The 20,806-nt window shown below is 41.5% G+C and overlaps 3 protein-coding genes across 3 annotated transcripts in view; 2 read left to right on the top strand and 1 right to left on the bottom strand.

Moving 5' to 3' along the window:
- Window positions 1-20,806, top strand: part of LOC140294513 (protein NLRC3-like) — a 1,060,349-nt gene that overhangs the window by 17,186 nt on the left and 1,022,357 nt on the right. The gene's annotated exons all lie outside the window — the stretch shown is intronic.
- LOC140301715 (NLR family CARD domain-containing protein 3-like) overlaps window positions 1-20,806 on the top strand; it is a 483,071-nt gene that overhangs the window by 397,380 nt on the left and 64,885 nt on the right. The gene's annotated exons all lie outside the window — the stretch shown is intronic.
- LOC140294657 (uncharacterized) lies at window positions 6,446-8,141 on the bottom strand. Its single transcript, XM_072379605.1, has 2 exons — window positions 8,064-8,141; window positions 6,446-7,190 (listed from the first exon to the last, which is right to left on the bottom strand). Exons 1-2 carry the CDS (start codon window positions 8,139-8,141, stop codon window positions 6,489-6,491), a joined length of 780 nt encoding a protein of 259 aa, XP_072235706.1. The 3' UTR covers window positions 6,446-6,488.

Here is a 20,806-nt window from a genome sequence, read left to right as displayed (position 1 = left end):
TGCCACGATTTGTGTGTGCTCTCAAAGTCTTTGGACAAAAAAGGTGTGACCAGGGAAGTATGGCCATTAGTGACTGCAAACGAGCTATTTAGAGATGCAGAAACAAAATATATTATTGAATTAAGCTTCATTGGTTTCTCTGTAGGCTGCACAGTGGTGTGGTGTTTAGCACCGTCGCCTCACAGCGAGAGGGTTCCAGGTTGTGCAGTTTGCATGTTCTCCCCGTGTATGCGTGGGTTTTCTCCGGGTACTCCGGCTTCCTCCCACCGTCCAAAAACATGCATGTTAGGTTAATTGGTGACTCTAAATTGTCCGTGAGTGTGAGTGTGCATGGTTGTTTGTCTCGTTTGTCTCTATGTGGCCCTGTGATGGACTGGCAACCTGTCCAGGGTGTACCAATGACTGCTGGGATAGGCTCCAGCCCACCCGCTACCCGACCGGCGGATTGACGGTATAGAAAATGGATGGATGGATGGTTTCTCTGTGATGATGAACACAAAACTACACACAGGGAACAGAAGAGGTTGACAGACACTAAGTTATCTGAGAGTCTCACTTTCAGCTGCAGAGAACCAACACGAGAGAGAAGAACATGTGCAGGATCAGCATCAGCCTCTAAAATCAACTATGTGGTAAAATAGAGGAAACATGGTTCCAGCACCTATATAATACATATTTATTACAGAGACTGTCGCTTACAGCCACACCACCCTGAACACACCTGATTTTGGAAGCCAAGCAGGGTTGGGCCTGGTTAGTACCTGAATGGGAGCCAGACCTGTTAGGCACAATTGCATTGTGGGAATGTTTGGCAGCGAGGTCTGTCCATGAGATCTACATGATACATCTATTGTTTGTGCTGGAAATCACGTCTGTCTTTGTGTGGTATTCCAACCTGAGCAACCTTAAGACACCCCGGGTGGAGTTCCTGGGGTTTAGGTCCTCCCAGGTGGCGTTGTCCAGCTTTTTTTACACTCCTGGTGTTGTGACACTCAAACACAGGACACAGAATGATGAAATCATGCCAGGGAACTGCTGCTGCAAAGTGAGTCTAATATAAAGTGGATCCTTATCTGAAAGTCCTCTGTAAGCTCCATCAGTGCAGTCTCTCTGTCAGACCTAAATAAGAATAATAATAATATAAAATGTATGTTTAGTGCTTTTCATACAAATATTGTGTCGGTGTTACAATGATTAAAATATCTGACTAAAATAAGACGATATAATAAGAATAGAACTGCTTAAATTAAATGAGATGCTGTTAATATTTCATGTAGTTTGTATTTGAGATCTAACATTTTTTGCTCTTTTTGTTGTAGTTACAAGAGTACTTGACTCCTTAAGCAGAGTGGACCCAGCTGGGACTGAAGTGCAAGTTGTGGCCAATCGCACACTGAGACGGAGACGATACTCTGTTCCTGCACCAAATGCAATGTGGCACATAGATGGAAACCACACATGAACATTTACATAGTGGAACATGTGATACATTGAGTTGTTTCAGCCTCCCTAAAAGTTTTCATCATTGTACCTGATACCTTTCTTTGTGTCAAAGAAGCTGTGACCGAACCTTCTTCAGATTTATATCTGATGCATTAGATCTTCTTTTTCTTTAACCAACAGCTGGATATTTGTCCTTCACGCTGGAATAGATGCTTCAGCCATTTAACTGTTCATCGTTTTTTTTTAACCTTTATTTATACAGGTAAAATCTCATTGAGACCCAGGGTCTCATTTGCAAGAGAGACCAGTTTTAGATAGGCAGCAGTAAAACACAAAGTTACAGATTAACTGAACGTACAAGAGACAAAAATAAAACAGGAACATATGATAATTAATAATAATAAAATTAAAGAAAAAATTAACTAGTTAAGTACAGTACATGTGCAGACCCCACTGACTGTCTCACCAGCCTTCCTACAAGTAATTTGAAGTCCTCTAGCGAAATAAAACTGGACAGCTTCAGCTTCTGTTGGAGCCTGTTTCATGTTATAGGCGCAGCGTAGGAGAACGCCTTTTTGCCAAGTTCAGTACGGACAGAGGGGATGGCAAATGTGATGTAATCCAGGGACCGGAGGCTATGATCAGACTGTTTCCATGTCAAGTATGTGGACAAATAGGAGGGGAGTAGTCCAATGATGGATTTATAGATAAATAGATATTCAGTGGGTGGTTCTGCGCATGGAAAGTGAAGACCAGTCAGTGAGAGAGTACAAAGTGCAGGGATGTGTAAGGGGTTTACAACCAGTTATGAATCTCAAAGATCCGTGATATGCAGCATCCAGTAGATGTAGGGAGTGAGCAGAGGCATTCATATAAACAACATCACCATAATCCAGGAGTGGCAAGGAAGTGGCTGCAACAATACGTTTTCTTGCATTAAAAGAAAAACAGGCTCTATTTCTGAAGAAAAACCCCAGTTTTAATTTAAGTTTCTTCAGTAATTGGTCAATATGGCATTTAAAAGAAAGGCTATCGTCCAATGTTATGCCAAGGTATTTATAAGTGGCCACAGACTCAATATGGGTACCCTGAGCAGACATAATACAGGGTAAAACAGCAGGCACCTTCTTTTTATTTGAAAAGAACATAGACTTAGTTTTACCTGCATTTAGAACTAGCCTGAGATAAGACAATTGTGCCTGAATGGTGTCAAAAGCAGACTGCAGTTCTTTGAACACCTGGGCGACAGAAGATGCGCAACAATAGATGACGGTATCATCAGCATAAAGATGTACAGATGCATTTATGTTTTGGCCTACCCCATTCACATAAATAATAAAAAGAGTGGGTCCTAAGACGGAACCTTGCGGCACACCATTTAAAGTGTTTAGGAACCCGGAGCTAAGACCATCGGACTACACACACTGGTTGCGGCCGGAAAGGTAGTTGGAGAACCAGTCAACAGCATGGTCTGACATTCCAATGGTAGACTGTCGCTGACATAAAATTCTCTGATCGACTGTATCAAATGCCTTTGAAAGATCAATAAAAAGGGCAGTGCAGTATTTCTTGGCATCCATGGCTTCCACAATATCATTTATCACCTTAATGGCAGCAGTTGCTGTACTATGCCGCTTCCTAAAACCTGACTGAAAGGGAGATAAAATATTGTTCAGGCTCATGTAGTCCTTGACCTGGTCATTCACCAGCCTTTCAAGAACTTTTGCTAAAATCGAGAGCTTGGAGATGGGTCTATAATTATTCAATAAAGTGGGGTCACCCCCTTTCAGGAGAGGGACGACATGAGCAGTTTTCCACACATCTGGAATGACGTTGCTCTGGATAGAAAGATTCAAAATGTGAGATACAGGCTGAGCTATAATACGTGCGGCTAAATGTAAAAAGTAAGGGGGAAGATTATCAGGTCCTGCTGATTTTCGAGCTTGGCGAAAAAGTAGCCAATCAGCCGTAAGGCCTGACTTCCTTGCATTGGCCCAGAGCTGATTTCTCTTATGTAGGAGATTAGTCAGTTCAGCAGTGAACCAGGGGCTCTCTCGTCCCTTCACCCTGAACCGACGAAGAGGAGCATGTTTGTCCATAAAATAGCTAAAACTGTCATGAAAATATTCCCAAGCAAGATTTAAATCATCAATTAATAAAATACTGTCCCAGTTAAAATGGAAAAGATCATGAAGGAAAGCTTGTTCAACAAAGTGCTTAAGACTTCTTTTATGAACAATATGAGGCTTAGTGCGAGGGATTTTAATGTCTCTAACTGAACCGATCACACAATGATCACTCAGATCATTAGCAAAAACTGCTGTGGCAGAATATTTATGTGGCATGTTAGTTATTAAAAGATCGATAAGAAAAGATTTGCTTAAGCATTTGGGGTTAAGACGAGTGGGGCTTTCAATAATTTGAGTGAGGTTAAGAGCCAGACACTGGGCCTTAAAAGGATCAGATACTTGTAAAAGCCAGTCCCAATTAAAATCACCTACCAGAACAATTTCCTTGAATTTCAGTTGAGCTAACAGCTGCATTAAAGAGGTTAATGCCTCTGCATTAGCGGAAGGGGGCCTATAGAAACCAACAACAGTTAGGTGTTGACCACCAGACAAGACAATACTTAAAGCTAAGAATTCAAAGTTTAACAAAAGACTTGGAAAGCAAGACCCGTGTGGCAAGACTGGATCTGACATAGATCGCCACGCCACCGGCCTTTTTAGGACGATCAGAGCAGAAAATATTGAAACCCTCAATTGATACATCTTTGTCCAAGACAGATTTTGAGAGCCAGGTCTCAGAGATGACAATTACATCTGCACCAGTCGACTCAACCCAAATTTTTAGCATTTCCATTTTCATGTTAGAAAGCAGACTGCGAGCATTTACATGTATGATATGCAAACCAGACATATTTTTTAAATCAGATAGCGTGCTACATGTAACTGGGGGACCAGGATTTGGGTGAATACCAGTCAACAGAAGAAGCATAAAGACAAAACATTTCCGCTTAATGCTCAATACAGTCGAACCCTCACGAGAATAAATATTACCTCGTATGGCACCTGTGTGGTTCATCAGAGAAAACGCATTAGGAAAACAACAAATATCCAACTCACACGGACATGGGAGCGAGACAGATCGAGCAACATCTACGTCCAGTGGCCAGTTTGCTGGCTCAGGTCTTAGTGAAGAAGATGCACCGCTTTTGATGGTCAGTCGCGGGCATAAAGAGTCTGGATTTCCGACCATAGAGCCGCCAAGATGCCCTGCCATGGCGAGGCAAAGAGCCAAGGAAACAACCACCATGACTGCAGCCAGGGGTGTGATGAGTGTGTGTTGATCCCCAGGCAGAAGCAAAAACGAGGAGCGCAGGTTCACCAACCCAGACCGTTTTGGGCCTGGGTCGGCCTGGTGGATGGATGGATGGACTGCCGCTCAGATGAACACCGCAGCTCCCGGCGGCCCGACCTGTGGCTCCTCGGTGGTCCGGAACAGGGCGGACTTGATCAGGGAGTGTCGCAGCCCTTCCACCACCATAGCTCTGTCCGAATTTCTGCTCAGACTTTTCAAACTGCTAACAACTCAGCTAGCAGAAATGATGACACTCTTGAGTATAAAAATGTGGACACTTACACTTCAACACCGATACACAACATGTGTGAAAGAACGATACACGATGCATAGAACTTAATGCTGCGTACACCTGTTTGAGGTTTCAGGTGTTTCAGGTTGGAAACATCTGTCTGCTGCAACAAACAATGGAGCATCTCCAGTGTTGGAGAGCTTCCTTGATGCCATATGCTATGTACACCTTACTTCAAGTACACTCCTAAAATTTATCGCACCTTGTGCAAACCTCTGTGCCAGTGAGGATGCTCGAAAGATCCTAGAATCATGAACTGATCCCAGCCATTTAGCCACAGTGTTGGAAATTAAATTATCTCCATCACAGATCATCTGTATGCATGGAGGATATGAGTCAATGATGAGGTACTTGGTTTCACAGGGCATTAATGTAACATTGATCAGCATTACTCAAAGAGGTTGATGTGGTGTTTTTTAAATGAGAAATCCAGTTCAGAGTCTGTGGACAATTATCCCCAATATGTACCTGCGGGTGCAGGGTGCACCACTTTCCCATCATCCCCACCTTGCCGGTGGGGATGATGGGAAACAGCTGCAGAGGCTATAAACTGAAAGGGTTTATTAACAGAACAGAGCATCACTTTTATAAAAGTAGAGGCAGAAAAGGCTAGTTTTTTTTGGAAAGAACATTGGAGGCTTGTGATATCTGAATGACATTTGAAACAGTTTCACAGCTTGAAGTTGAGCCTCGTGCCCTTTTAGTGTTGGAACAGCCTTACCTTTCAGTTTCAGTCATAACAATCAAACAGCTGTCTGGAAAGTACAGGGAATAAATCCAAAACTTTTTCAGACTGCATTAAAGATTTCTGGGATTTCTGGAAGATGATAAGGATCAACTTTCCCAATCACACATTTTCTTCAAAAATATCCCTATAGCAAGAACATGAAAAGCATGAGAAATGTTGACATCTGACCTTTAATAAAATGCAAAACAATGAAATAAAGACGAGTGTAAAGCTAGACTTTACATCAAAGTGAAATTACATATTACTTGTACAGATGTTGTATGTTTACATAAATACCCACAACTGGTGCAAAGCTACTTTGTAATCTTAACTTTAAACAAAACAAATATGTTCAGAATAACAAAATAAAACATGTTTCTAATTTCAAACAGATTTCACATTGTTCTGTCCATCAACTCACAATTGATGCCATATTTGTCTTGAACAGTGGGAGATCTGTCCATAGTTAAAAAAAAAAACCCCAACAAATTATAAAGCACTTGGAATCGTTCTTCAAATGTGCTACCCACAGAACACTCAGAGCAAAAGTCATGACAAGAGAAGGTGGTAATCCACAAACAAGATTTTTAATCTGAACAAAGTTGTTGTTGCTCCCAGGTGAATGTTTTCTTATCTGCCCTAAAATTTGCTGCTGATGTAAACCAATCATTTATCTGCAGTGTGAGTACAATGGTGTTTTTTCAGACTAGATAAGTGAGTGAAAGCTGCTCCACAATGACCACAGCTGTAAGGTTTCTCTCCTGTGTGAACACGTTGATGTGACGTAAGATGGGACGATCTAGTGAAAGCTTTCCCACACTGACCACAGATGTAAAGTTTCTCTCCTGTGTGAATACGTTGGTGTGTATTAAGATGGGACGATGTAGTGAAAGCTGCCCCACACTGACCACAGCTGTAAGGTTTCTCTCCTGTGTGACTACGTTGGTGTGTCTTAAGATGGGACGATGTAGTGAAAGCTGCCCCACACTGACCACAGCTGTAAGGTTTCTCTCCTGTGTGAATACGTCGGTGTGACTGTAAGTTATCATTCCAACTAAAGCGTTTCCCACAAAAATCACAGCTGTAAGGTTTCTCTCCTGTGTGAATACGTTGGTGTGTCTTTAGATTAGCTAACGCAGTGAAAGCTGCCCCACACTGATCACAGCTGTAAGGTTTCTCTCCTGTGTGAATACGTTGGTGTTTCTTTAGATTAGATAATGTAGTGAAAGCTGCCCCACACTGACCACAGCTATATGGTTTCTCTCCTGTGTGAAGCCTCTGATGATACCTCAGATGTGATGATCTTTTGAAAAATTCCCCACAGTGATTACAGCAGTGCCATCTGGATCCCTCTTGGGCTATATGTTTCTGCAATGACAGAGAGGAAGAAGACTTAGATTCTTTTGAAATTCACACAACAGATTTCTCTCAGCTAACCAACGTATTCTACCTGAACCTGGACTGACTGAGCCACACAGTTCTCAATATTTCAGATGAAACATGAACGCTGAACGTGTTAATAAGTGCCCTCAGCTATCAGCACTGTGCTTTGATGTGTTCTGTACACATTCAGGTTTTTAAGCTATAAACTCTTGTTTTTTGCTCTTTTACTAATAATTTTTGTCATGATGAAATTCTGAAAAAGAACTTATGCTACAATATTTCTAAATGACAGAAGGAAGCACAGTCTTGTCCAAGTTGTTCACTTAAACACCATGTAGAGGTTGGGCTGCGAAAGATTGATGACCAGTGGTTTAAATGAATAAAAGTAACAGTGGTGGTAATACATGACATTCTTGACACCAACTCTCTGCTCCAGCTTACAACCCAGAGGTCTGCAGCCATTCAGCTCAACAGCCGTCAGGGAAACACAGTCCGTTTTAACTCAACCTTTGATTCTCTCTAAAACAGCTCTTGACCTGAGGTAGAGAACTCTACAAACCTGACATCTAACCATTAAAGACCCAGAAGTGTTACTCAAATCTAAAAACTGAGAGCCAGAAAATGTCCAACAATCTGCCCACTGATTTTCTTCCAGCAGATAATTCAGTCTGCAGCACATGTTCAGTCTAAGCACATCTGTATCTGCAGCTCAGCGAGAGGAGATGAAACCAGGAAACACTTAACGAGGGAAAACACAAACTTTGACACTTTTCCACATTTGATGGAAAAGAAGAACGAGCGGAGGATACACGGAGCCTCGACACTCGTCCTCGTGTCTTTAGCGTCCTCCACACTGACCTGTAGCCCGGTGGAACCTGAGGATGAGTCGGCTCTGGTCCTGGTGGAGGGGTTCGGATCCTGGTTCTGCCGATCCATTTTGGTCCTGGTCCGACTGATGGACTCTGTCTGAAACTGTCAGTACATACAATAAGGTCCAGCTGTGGCGTGCAGCATGTTAAACCACACCCACTTTTCTTTTTCTCTTGATAACCTTTTCATTCGTTAAACATTTAATTATGGGCATGCAAAGAAATGGCATGACCATATTGCAATTGCCCACTAACTCCCCACTAACTAACTACAAAAAAAGTAAATACCCCCTGCAGAGTAAAAAAAAAAGTCCGAAAAAATGAGGAGAAAAAAACATTTTATATGCAAAATTCGGCTACTTTAGCTAGCATTTTGCTAACAAGCTAAAGTCGTAAAAAGCCCGCTACCAAGCAGTGGGTGTATATTATGGCCCCGCTCTGATATATATATAAAAAAATCCTAAAAAAAAAAAAAAAAACGTGGAAAAACATGAAAAAAGAAGGCAATTTATTAGTATCTAGAAAAGTTTCCCTTTTCTTTTTATCATTATTCCGCACGGGTTTTCGTCCGCTAATGCGGCTCGAACCGCAACGTGAAGCCACACATGTCATACATCAATACGTGCGTCTCCACGATGCCTCGATGGGCATTACTTTTATTGTTCAAAAGTGTTACCGTGGCAACGCCAGGTGCCGAAAACCGGAAAAAAGGTCGAAAATTTGCGCGCTTATCGCTCGGCTATACTTTATCGTAGAGACATCGTTCAAACTTTCAAAGACTCAGGCTGATGGGTACTAAGCGCCCGTACAACCTCAGTATGCGAATTATTACGCTTTTTGACATTTTGAACTTTGAATTTTTGAAAACCGTCATTTTGACTTTGGCCGCTTGTTGCTAGGCAACAGGTTGTCGTAAAGACATCATTAATATATTCCACAACTCGCCCCACTGTGGACTACAACATATTCAAATCTCATGAAGCTGTGATTACATTTTTTTTTTTTCGCGTCATCCCAGTTCATTTCTATGAGGATTCTGAACATTTTGTTACCAAAAAAAATTAATCAGTTAATTCGGCCCGAACCGAAACTCGCAACCCACGTAATGCATACGTCATTACGTGCGTCTCCATCGTGCCTCGATGGGCCTTACTTGTCTCAATCAAAAGCGTTACCATGGTAACGGTAGAAGCCAGGAAGCGAAGAAATTTGGACGCTTATTGCCTGGCCTAACTTTATCGTAGAGACATCATTCGTGCGTTTAAACACTTGGGTCGCTTTGTACTAAATGGTCATTAAGCCTCGTTACGCTAGGTGCTCCGGTTTTTGCGATAGCTAAGTTTTAAAAAAAAGTGTAAATTTGATTTTGGACGCTTGTTGCTAGGCAACAGGTCATTGTAGAAAAATCATTAAAATGTTCCCCAACCCGGGACGCGTAGTACTACAACATATTTCAGTCTCATTATACTGGCTATTACGGTTTCTGAGAAATTTAACGTTAAAATTTGCCCAACCGTTAACATGAGGCTTGTTACCGTGGCAACACAAATCCTATGCATTCCTCAGGGGGAGCCTCAGAGTGAATGCAATATAACCAGAGCCACCTCAGACATAACCAGAACCAACTTAGACAGAACCAGCAGATGCTAACATCATGCTAAAATGCTAACATACTAGCATCATTAGCATTTTGCAGGGAAGCCTAAAATGCTAATGTTACATCAGGTAGACATGCTCTATTAGCTGATGCTATGAGGCTATTATGCCAATTTTTGGAGGACTTTTGCTCGGCCGCACTATAACGTAGAAACATCGTTCAAATGTTCAAACACACGGGACGCTTTGGACTACAACATATTAGCGTCTTGTTATGCTGGCTACTACGGTTTTTGAGATATGACGCTTTAAATTGGTCATAATTTTAATGCTAATGATTGACATGCTGATTTTGGAGAGGCTTTGCTCGGCCAAACTTTATCGTACAGACATCGTTCAAACTTTTAAAGACTCGGGAAGGTTTGGACTACAGCATCGTAAAGTCTCATTGGGGTGGCATTTAGAATTTTTTTACGTTACTTCTATCGAAACTTTAATGCTAATGAACACACGTGCTGAATTCGGAAGCCTTTTGCTCGTCCATAGTTTATCGTACACACATCGTACAAACATTTAAAGACTCTGGAGGATTTGGACCACAACATATTGTAACCTCATAAGCAAAGCAGCAAGGGGGCAGAAATGGGCAGTAGGGCATGCCCATATCAAAATTCCCAGAAATTTTCTAGTTTAACTTATTACTGTGTTTTTATTTAAATCCCTGTTAACTTTAAAATGGTTCTTTAAAGATCCACTAAGGTCACAGTTCAAAATATTTGGAGCTTTTTGATCAAATTAAGAAAAAAAAATGTAATAATATACTCTGTAGAACGAATCTCACTGTGTGCAATATCCCATGAATCTCATCTGAGTCAGTGTAACATGATCAACTTAAATCATTTTACTACATTAAGACAATGATACTGTTTGAGGAAAGGGTCCCAATATCATCCCAAAGCCTGAAGTTCAGATTTTCTCCGTTTCTAAATTTGTTCTCATTTCCAGAAGCTGTCAGGGATCCAGAAAAGTAACAGAGTAATCTCAGATTTGTCACAAGTTAAACTCTGAAGCCAACGGTTCAGCACTCAGGGAGCTTCAGTCTGGACTGAGGCTTGAAACTGGGAAGACGTGATGTTTCAGTGGGGGAATGATTTAGTTCTGTGTGGCTAACAGCACGTCAGCAGGAGCTGTCTGACTGATCTGAGACACTCTGAAGAACAACATGAAGTGGACCATTCTGAGGCCGTCATTTAAATATAATGGAGTGTTTTTCTGCCATCAGAAGTGCTCGTCCAGTGATTCATTCCAGAAAGCTGCTTTAGTGAAACCTAAAGTTTGAGATGAAGGAAACTCTCTGACCCTTAAAACTCTGAAATGTTTTTCAACCCAAATAACCTACAGTCTCCTTTATTTTGATTAGGAAATTATCTTACCTAGTAAACTTACGTGTCCAGTTAAAGAGTAAAAAGTGATCTTGTGTTGTGGTCAGATCAGAGTATCAGCTCCTAAAAGTTGCACAGATCCTCCTAATAAAGATAATTTTAGCTCCATTTTAACTCCATATGTTGGCAGGTGGACTTTATGAGTAAAGACATGTACAACCTTTTTATCATGCGGTCAGTCCTTTCTGATACGTGGATAAAAGAAAATATTGGATATGTAAAGGAAACTGAAAAATTAATCTTTCATGAGACACTTCTGAAGAGGACAGTCAGACAATCTTTTAATGGGCTTCTGAGTGTAAATCTGAGAAATCAGACACTGATACTGAACTGTATATTTCTACTGCTCCTGTGATACTTTCCTGGATCACTGACAAATCTATATTATAATGCTATGACTCCTCTTAAAACAACATAAACTCTTAACGTAATTACAGTATTTATAGTGACCATAATTAAATCCCATTTTAAGATCTAATCATGAAATATGGCATAGTGTGTACATTAAACACACATCACATGTTTTTGCTCCACATTTTTATCAAAAAGCCCAATGATACCCAGATAAGCCTGGAAAGAACTATTCTAAATTTTACATTGATCATCAAGTTTTTAAATGACAAAAGATTTCAGCAAAACTACAGAAAGAAGTTTAGAAAACTGCAGCTTTAGTGGAAAATGTGTTTAACACACAGCTAAAAGGATAAAGCTCCATTTTATTTGTCCATCTGACCGGCTTATTGAAATCTATAGTTGAGGTTGTGTTTCTGGTTTCTGCTTTGAGTACAACGGTTTGCAGACCATTAGCATTAGCAGGACATGCTAACTGTGTATAGCAGCCAGGTTATTTGAACTTTTTTACTCTTTAGTACATGTTCTGACTGCCCGTGTCCAGGTGCAGGAATCAAACCAATGACACAAAGTACTTTGAAGACATTTCTGCAAATGTTTGACCGCTACATGTATTCTTTTCTGGACTCACCTGCATGCAGCTTCCTGTAGTGATGTTCCGAAATGTGCTGAGGCTTCGAAGCGTGTGTGGAATAATGGAGGAGACGGCTTACTTCATTTAGGGGAGGAGCCGAAAATGATGACGTCGCAACCTCACTACCCGTCCCAACCACGTGACTGCTTCCGGAAGTGCTTCAGATTTTGTCAGATTTATATGCCCGAGTATTGACGTATAAAGTATAGAAACCCCTCAGTCTCCATTTAAAATGTGTTTTTTTTTTTATGGAGAGTTGCGATCAGTTCAGGTTCAGGATACTAGAGTTTTGATAGCGTTAATATAGTTTGGAGATAGTTTTGGGAGTTAAGTGAGAGAGAGATAGTTTTGAGATTAGGGAGAGTGAGGAGAGAAGGATAGGTAAGAGGATGGAGCCACTTAGGAAGAGGATGATTCCCCCGTGTTTGATTTGATATGTGCTATTAAAGTAAAGCTTAATCTAACATATATCAGATGCATTAGGTTTGCTGATCAAGAACTGTATTTTTCACAGTTTCTTAATGTATTCATAGGTGAGGTGTTTACTGTGTTCCAAGGAGTTGGGGTACAATAAGAACACCTCATGCATGCTAAGGCCTTAACTTTCTTTGAGTAAAGTGACAGAAAAACACACACAACCTTCCATATCATATGATGCTACCTTTCTGGGAGAATTTACACACTGAATACATTAAAAAATATTTCATCATACACATATGTGATAAGGGGATGAGAAGTGGGTGGCGGTGAGCTCTCAGTGCCTGTGAGAGAGAGAGAGAGAGAGAAGGGGGGGGGGGGGTGGAGACAATAAAGCAGCAGGGGGTCTCTCAAACCTGGTGTGGAAGGTGTTGAGATCGTCAGCTAGTCCGGGGGAGGGGGCGACACAGGGCTTCTACCTTTGTGGTTTGTGATGGTTCAGAGGGGGCTCCAACAACTGCAGGGTCGTTGGTGCCTGAATCACTCTCCAGTCTGGCTCTATAGTCCTCTTTAGCATTTTTGATGGCCTTCTTGGGGTTCTGTCTGGCCAGCCTGAATGTGTCCATGTCACCCTCTCTGTACGCCTGCTCTTTCCGGCGCCTGAGCTCTCTGAGCTGCTTGGAGAACCAGGGCTTTTGGTTATTGTACCTTGTGATGGTTTTGGTTGGGAGGCAGACCTGCTCACAGAAGCTGATGCAGGAACATACAGTGTCAGAAAAGCTGCCGTTGTCATCCTCAGGGCCCCTCAGTGACTCCCAGTCAGTAGACTCCATGCAGTCCTGAAGCATGTCCCTCTCCTCTGGAGTCCACCTCCTTACTGTAGTCCTGGATGGTTTGGCCCTTCTCAGTTGCTGCCTGTATGTGGGGACCATCTGTATGATGCAGTGGTCGGAGTGTCCAAGGGCAGCGTGGGGGATGGAGCGGTATGAGGGTTTTATGGTGGAGTAGAAGTGGTCCAGTGTGTTGCTGTCCTGCATGGCGCATGTCTCCAGCTGTTTGGAGCTCGTCAGTTCCTGGGAGAGTTTACACGAGTTGAAATCTCTCATCACAAGAACTATCGAGTTTGGTCGAGAGGTGGAGAAAGGAGCTGCTGAATCGTTGTTGAACGTGTTCACAGATGTACTTAGTTCACTCTTCTGATCACGTTAAGACCAGATGTGAACAGCCCCAGGGTGCCGTTAGAACCACTGTGTGTCATTCATTACTGTAAAAACTGTGCATCATCCTTTCCTCTTTCTTTATTCCAAGATCTTCTTCTCCACTTCAGCTTTTTGCTAAATCTAAACACAGCTCACATGTCTTTGGACATTAATAACATAGATCACAGTGACATATGCAACACTTCAGATAAGCAGCTGCCCCAGTATAATTACAGATGGTTAAAATCATTGTTATTTTATCATTTTCCTTCATGAACTGTGAGAAGCATTACACAGAGGGCTCATCTCCAACGCAGCAGCTTTGGTCTGTCTGCAGCCTTTTTATTTTAATGTCAATGACCAGTTCGGCAGGTGTGTCCCTCAGAGGAGCTGGAGGCAGCTGTTCAGGGCTACTTTTTTAGAAGAAGGTTTACTGATTGGAAAGGGGGCTCCTCACGGTGACACTTTGTGGGTAAGAGCCTGAATAAGGGCAACTTCTTCTTCTTCTTGGTTCTTGAAGACGTTTCATCTCTCATCTGAAAGGATTATTCAGCTTTAAACTAGTTGGTGGGAGTATGGACTTCTAAGCATCAGAGTGGTCTTTTACACCAACACGTTGTGCTACATTCAGTTCTTCACTGGCGAGGTTTCAATCTGAAGTTCCCTTAGATCAAATATGTCCACAACCACACAGATGCAAACAAAACTTATTCAGACAGAAATATTAACCACTGTAATGAGGTGTAGACTTATTTATTAACCTCCTTGCTTTGTTCACAGAAAGTTTCAAGAGTTTTTTTCTCTCTCATGATCTAACTTTTCTCCGTCTGTGATATTGGCTTTTTTAGCGTGAGGTAAAAAGGATCCACAGGAGTCTGGAGGATGGACACAAATACAGGGAAATGAGAGGTATGCCTGACTGCACTGGGATGTTGTTTCCTCACCTGTGAGTCACTTTGGATCAAAGCATCTGCTAAATGACTAAATGGAAATGACATTAATGTCCATGATGACTGTACAGAAACATTCCACAGAACTGTGTATATGAGCTATCTTTGTAGAAACTGGATGTTTCAGGCTGTTAGTCTCAGTTGTTTCCAGATATTTGCCACATAGCTCGCTGTGAAAGCTGCCTTATACTTAACATGTAGAGATATAAAGCTGTGGAGCTGATGGATGTAAAAGTGACATGAAATCACTTAAAGATGATTGTTATTTCAGTGTCAGGGGAAGAAAATCATATCACTATCAGCACATAATGAATGTCATTGTGTAAATGCTTTGAGAAACGTGTTGAGCATCATGCCCTCACTGTGCATGTGTTCTGTTTCTGAGCTGTAATGTGGTACAAAGACTTCACATGAATTTAGGAAGTTTTCCTGCTCCTGCCTCAGTCTCAGTGCACTCTGGATTCATCCTCTGGGAAGCAGGAACATTCACAGGAAACTGATGAACATCTGTCCAACAAAATCAGCGTCCTGATAAGCTGCTGCTAGAAGGACAAAATCCTGACCTGAGATCAGTCCAAGATCTGTCTTTTAAAATGGAATAAAGTGAAATGATGTGGTGAAATCTGCTGAAAGCTGTTAAACAACAAGTGCTGCTGGAAGTGTTTTCATGAAGAGCTCATTAAACCTTTTAAAGGAGGAATGGACTTTATTCCAACAGCAGCTCAAAGCAGGAGATTCATATTTATCTGGACATTTGAATGAAAACATTCAGTATTAAATAAATGTCTTTAAAATGTCTTGCTTTTATTTATGGTGAATTGAAGTTTCATTTGGATCATTTTCCAGAACAAATCTTTGAAATGTTCACAGTTTTTATCTTTGAACCTTCAGAAAACTTCTCTTAAAAAGAAGAAAAAGTTGAATAAAAGTTGAAATAAATAAAGACAGCAGAGAGGAAGAAACTCCATCAGCTCAGTATGTTTGTGACTCTGTCTGAGATGGAGGTGAAATAAGTGAACCTGGGCTGTGGTTTACTGCTCTCTCCCAGCCGTTCTGTTTATTCACAGCTGAGAAATCATCTTTCTGAGGATGACCATAACCTTTATAATCATCACCACTATCTTTATTGATATCCAGAATCACTGTGAATGTTTCTGCTTCTTTCTTCTGGTACCAGTATATCCAGTTTTCATCACACTGGTCAGTTCCACAGCTGAAGGAGACACTTTGACCAACTCTCCTGGTCAGTGTTAACTGGTCCTGGATCAGCTGTGCTGCCATGGCAACCAGCGCTGTAGAGACTCAGACAGACAGATGAAGGTCAGTGTGACAGTGTGTGTTCCAGGTGGAGTTTGCTGGCTCCTGATTGGCTGGAAACACTCACCTGATCACAGACAGCACAGAGCAGCAGCTGGGAGGAAAAGCATTTTGTGCAGTGGTGTTTCCTCTGGTGAACCTGGGGAGAAGTGGCGCTCTGATGCAGCTGAGGCCAAACAAGGACGAGCTGTGAGATCAGACCAGGGCCACGTGCTTTCTAACAGCTCCTCAGAGCTCCCATCAGCCCCTGCGGCCCACAGATAAGACCGCTGCTGCTGACTGACAGCTCAGCTGAAGCTGCTGTGTGGTTTCATGGTCTTGATTTGAATCTGACAGCAGATGAAAAAAATCGGGGTCACATGATGCAGAAAGACTAAAAAACATTCATGTTCCCACCAACATATTCAGCTTGGTGGTGAATTTAGTAACACACACTGTTATCTGTTGTTTAACAGCTGGGATGAAAATGCACAACTACAAATCCACACAGCTCCTCAACTCTGATCCAACTCTTCAATGTGTTTGACTTCATTCAATAATGGAGCTGAATTTCTGCTGACTTTCATTCTTTCATTCTTTTCCCACTCTAACATCTTCTAACATGATGGATTTAGTTTGTCATGTTGTTCTTCATCATGTTTCCATCATGCAAACAAAGTCCTGTCAGTGTTCAGCTCTCAAACAGTTCACCTTCAGTTCCACTGACACACTGATGCCTGTGAATTCATCTCAAACTGACATTTTTATCAGTGCTGCAGTCTGTCCTTCACTCACATGGGTTGTTCTGGATCACATGGCTGGAACATGAGATTTCCTCTGACCCACAAACACAACTACACTGCTGTCACTGTGCTGCTTATTGGGCTGTGAATGTTGTCAGAACAGCTTTTCAACAACAAGCTGAAGATGTGGCTGTTGTGCTGCTTTTGATTCACAGTCAGTGTAGACAATATGGAAAGTAGAGCTCAGGAGGTGCTGCTGAAGCTTTTGCTTCTTTCATCATTACTTATAGAGATGACACTGAAATGCTTTTGTATTCAGAGCTTTTATTGATTGTTTAAGGGTGACAGCTTCATGACACTTTCTCCAGTCTGACCCTCACTTGGAACACAATCAAACATACTGGGACATGTGGGAAAGGATCACAGTGTTCATACTGTACATATCTGAGAACATCCACAGGAAGACACTTTATCATTTACATGCTGATTCTGTCATTTTAACATCTTTCAAAGTCAGATTTGTACTAGAAATGATGTTATACACTGTATGTTGACACGTAGAAATAATCCCATTCTGCTTGTAAGCAGCTCTGAATAGAAACAACCATAACTACACTGTTATTACTGTATTATGTTGATGCATGAAAACAGCTGAATGATTGTGCTGGAAACACTGAGAACAGCCTGAAGATGTGGCTGTTGTGTTACTTTTGCTTCACAGTCAGTGTAGACAACATACAAAGCAGCTTCAAAGATACTTCCAGGTGAGGCGTGCAGAAAGCAGCTGTGAGCACCGTAACATACAATAAATACATTATTACTGACCTGGACACTGATACATTCAGATTCAGTTATCACATATATAGAAAGGATCTGCAGGTCACTGCTTCTGTTTTCATTTACATTTCACACAGCATTCATACAATCCATGTTTCCCACCATTGCCTGGGCTCTATGAACATGTGCTGCATATTATTTACAGTTAAGATCATAAAGCTGAAAAAGAGAGCAGAACAGCACACGTGATGACTGGTGACTGAGAACAGAGCACCATCGCTGCTGACATCACAAGAAGTGATGTCATCACTGATTATGACCTCACTGTTCTGCATGACATCACAATGGAAACATGTCATCAAAGGACATGACATCACTGTAGTTTATAAAAGCCTGAAAGACAAACCGCCTGAAAAACAACACTTACTTAAAAAGTCCTTTTTGAGTCAAACCAAAATATCCTCTCCTGCACTTCTGTGGGGTGACAGAGTAGATGAAGAGATTCTGGAGAATGAGTCTGAGGGTTTCTACATATTTCCCTTTGAAAGAGGCAAAGAGGAAAGTTCTGAGGAAGCCGCCAACAGGCCAGAAGCTGTAACACCGAGCTCAGAAAACGCTCAATCCCAGGTCTCTGCTGTTTCCAAGACACCCAACAAAGAAAATATCCTGTTGTTAAACGAGCAGTCAGAGGTCTCTGCTGCTCCTGTGACTCCTCACTCAGAGGATGTCCAGCTTGTGCAGAATCAAAAGTTCTCAACTTTTTGGAATATGCAGATTATATAAAGTACTGTGGTCAAAAGTCTTAAAACACACCTCATTCCTTTATGTTTTACCAGGATTCTGTCATTTCTTTAAGTAGTCTTCAGGAATAGTTCTCCAGGCTTCTTGAAGGACATCCCAAAGCTCTTCTTTGGATGTCGGCTGCCTTTTGTTCCGTTCTCTGTCAGATGATCCCACACTGATTCAATAATGTTGAGGTCCGGGCTCTGGGGAGGATTCATGCCTCCATAAGACCTGTTGCCACTGATTTTCAGTCCACTTCTTGTGTCATTTGGCATAGCTCAGCCTTTTCTCCCTGTTTCCCTTCCTTAAGAACGGCTTCTTGACAGCCACCCTTCCATGGAGACCATTTCTGATGAGGCTTCATTGAACAGTAGATGGATCAGCTGAAGGTCCAGATGCATCTCTCAGGTCCTGTGTCAGGTCTTTACTGGTTCATCCCTTGAGTTAGGAGCCTTTTTTCTGCTTGAATGATTCATAGGTCAGACTTAAGTGGCTTAACAAAGAAAAAACTCATTCCTCTGAAAATGCTCAGGTACAAGGGCTGGACAGAAAATGTCCAAAGAAAAACTCTGAGAGACCTTCAGAAAGCTGGAGAACTATTGATCAGGACCACTTTAAAGAAGACAGGACAGTCAGAAAGAAATGAGGATGGATCAGGAGTTTATAATGAAACTAATTCCCACTGTTTTGCCTTTTAATGCGATGCGATACAACCCTTATTAAACAAGTTTAATGACATGTATCCAAATGCTGATTTTTGCTGTAAAATACTCCTGAATACTAAATACTCTGAGAAGTGTTGTGCAAGTTCAAACTTAAACTTGTTCAAGGCTGAGTTCAGTCTTCTTTCCCTCTTTTATAACTGGCATCTGTTTTAGGACGCCACTTTCCGTCAGTTTCTGTCGTGCTGGCTGATGTGGGAGTGTTGCTGTGTGCTTCCAAACATATTTATAACTACACATGTCTGGAACTATCCAAATGCATTTATATATATGGTGTTTCTGCCCATGTCTGGTGCAGAAATCATCGCACAGTCTGTGGCTTTCACCTGAGTGAACATCAGTCCTATGGGGAGCCGAGGTTAACACGAAGCTGCAGAAGCCACCAAACAAGCAACCGAACCACCATCTCTGCACCACTTTGAGAAGAGATTATTTACATCTGTAGGATGCTAAATGTAAAGTGAATTGCTTTATGATGAATGATATCAGTTAATAATGTGGCTCAAGCAGAGCTTGGATGATAAGAATGGTTTTATGAACTTCTGAGGAATAAGTCGTATTTAAATGAGCAATAACTGTCTGATCTAAAATGCACTCAGATAAAGATCAAGTCCATGCATTCATTCAAGCTGTGTTTATACCACATTAAACATGATCATGAACTAAACGTTTCCAATCAGCTGAGTCCTCATTTCACCTTTGTCAGTTCAAAACTGACAGAAAATACAAACTCCATGCACAAACACTGCTTTAGATTGATTTCAGAGGTGAAACTGCTGCAGCTGGTCAGAAAGAAGCAACCTGAACCTGAGTCCGCTTCAAAGTAGGTTTCACTCTCCACTTTAAACTTCTAGAAAGATATAGCAGTGTAGATGTTTGCATTTTGGGGATTTTATGTTACTTTTGGCTTGTTTTTTTTAAACCTGTTAGTATTAATGTATCTGTATGTGTGATACTGTTTTTTTTTTTTAATTCTCTATTTAGTGCAGCTAACATGAACATGACAGATCAGCATGATGATCAGCTGTCATTTCATTGTATTTGTTAGTTCCACATTTGAACCTAATCAGTGTAAAATGAAAACATTTTAACAGCTTAAAACTGTTAAACTTAAAACTTAAAACTTAAAACTTAAAGTGGCTAATTGTTAGTTGTGCCAAAGCTATGGTACCTGGTTCTGGTTGTGGGTCCTGGTCCTGGCTGTGGCTCTGTGGTTGGGTGCTTTCAGCTCTCAGTCTGGTGTGTTTGAAGGTTTCTGCCCAGTTTTTCCTCCTCATGCCTGAACTGAGCTCTCAGCTGCTGTTTTTCACAGCAGGACGACACTCGACTTCATGAGGCTGCTAAAACAGCAGCTTCATTGTTTTAGTGACGTTTCCAGTCCAGTTGGTCGCGGGACAGACATCAGACCGCTCAGAAAAACACAACCGCTGTGAGAGAAAGATTTTCACCTTTGCAACATTTTGCTTTGTACCTCTTAAAAACTAATGTGTTGAATGTTTGCAGCAGGAAAACCAAGAATTTTGTCAACTCTTAAATATCTAAATAACCAGTGATAATCAGTGATTAAACATCAGTGTCTGGATCATCACACGTGCGCGACCTTCCAGCTGTTTTTCAGCTTCCAGGAAATCTGGTCTGTGATGGATCCTGATAGAAAAGCATGACTCAGTTATTTCAGAATAAAACTCTCTGCAGAAACAAGTTTTGTTGTAACGGACAGGTGGAAGATTCACACATTTAATGGGGTAAATAAGTCCAGTCAGATATCAATATATGATCCAAATCTTCAACAATCAAACCAACAACAGTGTAGTAACATCTC

This window comes from Leuresthes tenuis, unplaced genomic scaffold (assembly GCF_036924035.1).
Source record: "Leuresthes tenuis unplaced genomic scaffold, fLeuTen1.0.hap1 SCAF_1, whole genome shotgun sequence".
NCBI classification, from domain to species: domain Eukaryota; kingdom Metazoa; phylum Chordata; class Actinopteri; order Atheriniformes; family Atherinopsidae; genus Leuresthes; species Leuresthes tenuis.
This window is presented reverse-complemented; position numbering and strand designations above follow the sequence as displayed.